This window comes from Wasmannia auropunctata, unplaced genomic scaffold (assembly GCF_000956235.1).
Source record: "Wasmannia auropunctata unplaced genomic scaffold, wasmannia.A_1.0 LD336106.1, whole genome shotgun sequence".
NCBI classification, from domain to species: domain Eukaryota; kingdom Metazoa; phylum Arthropoda; class Insecta; order Hymenoptera; family Formicidae; genus Wasmannia; species Wasmannia auropunctata.
The window spans coordinates 173,537-177,232 of NW_012026784.1; the positions used below are offsets into that span (position 1 = coordinate 173,537).

Consider the following 3,696-nt stretch of genomic DNA (forward strand, 5'->3'; position numbering starts at 1 on the left):
TATTTATCATCCGTAACTGCTTAAGTCCTCTTCCATGAGGACTTGACGAAGATCGTCTTATTGAATAATATATATGTCAAATAAGACCATCTTATATAACTATGAATTCATAACAGATAAGATGATCTTAAATCCGTACTTATAATGAATAAGATATGTTTACGAATCACATCAAGACGATTTCAAAGAAGATCACCTTCGATAAGTTACACCTTGAGATTTTGCTCAAGTATTGACTTGTTTCACGACTATGAATCGAGCGCCATCTTAAGACTGTACTTAAGACGATCTTGAAAATAAGCCTTGACTATGAATACGGGCCTATGGAGTTACGTCTCTTTATTCATACTTCATGGGTCAAACGCGTCATTCAACAAGTGATTAGATCAAAACAATCAATAGGATGGATAATAATAGTGAGGTGAATTGATTTCTCCAAGGATATTGGAATTTTATTCATATATAGAAAGTAATATAATATATAATGTTATTAGCTTCATTATGAATAATTAGTGAAGTTATATATGTATACTTTTGTATATATGTATTAAGGATAAATCTTGAGAGTAATACAACATTATTAGTCTTATTATGCACTTATTAATTATAATTTCATTATTAATAACTGTTAAGGATAAGATTTGTGAGAGACGTTAATCAATAATTGATTGAAAATAGGTAGCATCGCTGTCACACAATGATTCAATTTCTACTGCAATCAGTGCTGCAAAATGCCACGAGGAAGATACATCAACCGAAGAGGTTTCCTTGCTTCGACACTTACAAAGGGCTATCTCAGAGACAACAGAAGAGAATGCTGCATATACAAAGGACATGGTGACTTTATTAGCTAAATTGAATCTTGATGTCAAAGCATTTCCCAATGACATAAAAGAAGGTTTAGAAAAGTTGTCTTTGATCCTGAAAACTGAGAAGTTATTCGAATTTGACGAGACGGCATTACGGATGATTAGAGAACGAAAAATCATAGAGGAAAAAAGATCGCAGCGAGAGGAGAAGCAGATGTCCATGCAGTACGATAAATTGTTTAGAAACTGCACAAAACTGCAGGCAAAGCTTGACCATCTTCAAGATGCGGTTGATTCTGTCAAGAATGTTATTGACACTACAGAGGAGGAGAAGAATAATATGTATTGCAACAAAGTTTTCCTGTCTACAAAATTGAAGGAGTATCAACAAACTGTGGAAAAATTGGAGGCAGATTTAAGTGACATGCAAGTCGACGAATTTTTTTCAGAGAAAATATTGAATAAATATAAATTATATCTAGAGAAGTCAAGCAAGTTGACAGATCTTAATCAATCGCTCGCTCAATATGGTGATCTACCGCCCAACTTACTGCAGGCAAAATTACTGGTGGAAAGCAAGAGGAAAGAATATGAGAACTTAGAACAGATATTTTTGGAAAAGACTCAGTAAATTTAAGTTTAATATAACATTTTGAACTAAATTTTAATATATTTCAGTATTTGCAATGCTCTTCAATACAGATGTTATTAATTTATCTTAATAAATAAAGATTGTTTATATTTGCACTTAAAAAAAAAAATTTGTACAAATTTGCTTTTAGAAACCATATTTCGATTTTGTTTGTTTTCGTGCCATTCTATTTTGAGACCACTGATTCTTGAGTTCCAATTCCATGGCTTTAGCTTGATGCGCTAGATAAGTTATTTGATGTTTCTTCTTGGATTGGGAATTTACCCCACCACTCTGCATAGACACTGGCCTATGTACAGATTCTTCTGTCAGTGCCTTTACCAGCCATTCTCTTTCATCCGGTTTTATGTCTTCTCCATTTATCTCGATTATATCTGCTTCATCGATTTCCTTACGTTTTATACCACGCCTTCCACAAAGATACTCGATCGCCTTTTCATCAAAAGCAACATTGCCTTCCATATCAACATTATATTCTTGTTCAGGAACAGGCAATTTTGGACCAACCTCTGCTTTGTTCTTCAATAAAATCTCTTCCTTAGGTAAATCTATAACATTACTTGTTAATGTTTTGCTCGAATTGCTCGATTGATCATGTGTCAAGATATCAGAATTAGAGAAAGAGTCGCATATTTTATGATCTTCCATAAGTGAAGCTTCAGTATCTGACTTATGTACAAGATCATCTGAAGACAATTCAGAATCTAATAATCCTCTCGCAGAACTACTTGGCATACTTTTACTTATAGTCAGTCCAAAGAAATCTATTGTCGCATCTTCTTCGTCAGAGCTCAATTCATCATGTAATTTATCTGAAGTTGACTTTTTTGCTTTAAAATCATTTTGATGTGTACTAGATTTCCTCATAGTTCTTGGCTGCTGTACATTCGCTTTCATTGCTGCGTTCTTAACAGTCTGAGGTATTAGAATCTTATTGTTTGTTGTCTCTCCTTTTGGCGCCATCAAAAGGGTGAAGAGTCCACAACGTTTCTACAATGGTCAATAATTCATGAGTTATATATATTCAGTATATTTATTCAAAGAAATTCGTCTAACAGTAAATTTGATTGGATACACTAGTGTGCACTTAATGCATGTTAATGCCATTGTACACTGATCTAATCTCAATATAAAAGTGAAATATCTTGAATAATAAAATATCCAATACATATTTTACCAAATAATATAATAATGTATATTAAGAATTTTGTAAATTAACTTATTTTTATATTTACGTTAAATATACATTTTTACATTGATTTATGTACAATGGTTTTAATGTGCATTACTATATCCAATTAAATTTGCAATAAATTTACCTGTGACGATTGTACAATCCTGATTGGTTTTTTCTCGTTCTCTTCCTCAAGATCTTTAAACTGCAATATGATAGATAACTTACAATATGATATGATATATAAATCACAATATGATATACAAACATTAGATAAAATTAAAGATCTAAATTGTATTGTATAATACATGCATACCTCTGATAAGGAAGGCACTGATATTCTCACTGTCTGCTTTTTTGCTGGCTTTGGAATTTGACTTTCTTTCTTCAACAGAATATCGTCCTCCACTTCCTCGATGTTTTCCACAGAAGTGAATTTTCTGGGTTTCGGCAGAGTATCAAGAAACTGTTGAAAGTTACATCCCGTACTGTCGTTCTCTACCTCCTCATCGTTTATACTATGCGAAACTATTTTCGGAGCAGGTAAGGACAACTTCGAGGTTATTTGCACGGTTACTGCTTCGGCATCGTTATCCGTATTGTTCACGGCATTCAGCTTCGCGGGTTCGCTTTCCTCGTTTTCGGAGCCTTCATCGCTGCTATCGTACGCTACGAGACTCATTTTCAATTATATTAACTTACATTCGCTGTTACATGCATACATCCATTCAAGCGACATAACTTATCATTAACAATATTTTGACGGATCCTCATCGGTCATCGGTGACAACTGACAGAGAGAAGCATGAGAGCGGCCATTCGGTAAAAGTTTTGACCTCCCCGTACACTAGCGCCAATTGCCACCAAATCCACCTTTGAGATGGAACTACATACACAGCCATTGTCCCCTGTGTTTTGTTTTTACCAATGAGTAAAAAGACACAGGAGAGAACATATGGTTTTGAGCAAGGGGACGGAAGTGCTATAGATAAGAAAGGTCGCTCAAGATGGCTGCTCAAGATGGCCGCTCAAGGGCGCTAATATTGAATGATTTTTTAATA

General features: G+C 34.2%; 2 protein-coding genes across 2 annotated transcripts; one reads left to right on the forward strand and one right to left on the reverse strand.

Annotated features, from left to right (window-relative positions):
• The first annotated feature begins 327 nt into the window (after positions 1-327).
• On the forward strand, positions 328-1,570 carry LOC105450703. Its single transcript, XM_011690668.1, has 2 exons — positions 328-421; positions 679-1,570. The coding sequence occupies exons 1-2, from the start codon at positions 404-406 to the stop codon at positions 1,438-1,440; spliced, it is 780 nt and encodes a 259-aa protein (XP_011688970.1). The 5' UTR covers positions 328-403; the 3' UTR covers positions 1,441-1,570.
• Positions 1,460-3,434, reverse strand: LOC105450697 (proline-rich protein PRCC). Its single transcript, XM_011690656.1, has 3 exons — positions 2,952-3,434; positions 2,781-2,840; positions 1,460-2,451 (listed from the first exon to the last, which is right to left on the reverse strand). The coding sequence occupies exons 1-3, from the start codon at positions 3,315-3,317 to the stop codon at positions 1,588-1,590; spliced, it is 1,290 nt and encodes a 429-aa protein (XP_011688958.1). The 5' UTR covers positions 3,318-3,434; the 3' UTR covers positions 1,460-1,587.
• Between the last annotated feature and the right edge of the window lie 262 nt (positions 3,435-3,696).

Excerpts from the sequence above, each read along its gene's own strand:
- LOC105450697 (XM_011690656.1), bottom strand. The coding sequence starts at position 3,317 with ATGAGTCTCGTAGCGTACGATAGCAGCGATGAAGGCTCCGAAAACGAG. Across the intron at positions 2,841-2,951 it reads CAGTGCCTTCCTTATCAGAG|TTTAAAGATCTTGAGGAAGA; the intron begins GTATGCATGTAT and ends ATCATATTGCAG. Across the intron at positions 2,452-2,780 it reads GGATTGTACAATCGTCACAG|AAACGTTGTGGACTCTTCAC; the intron begins GTAAATTTATTG and ends TGACCATTGTAG.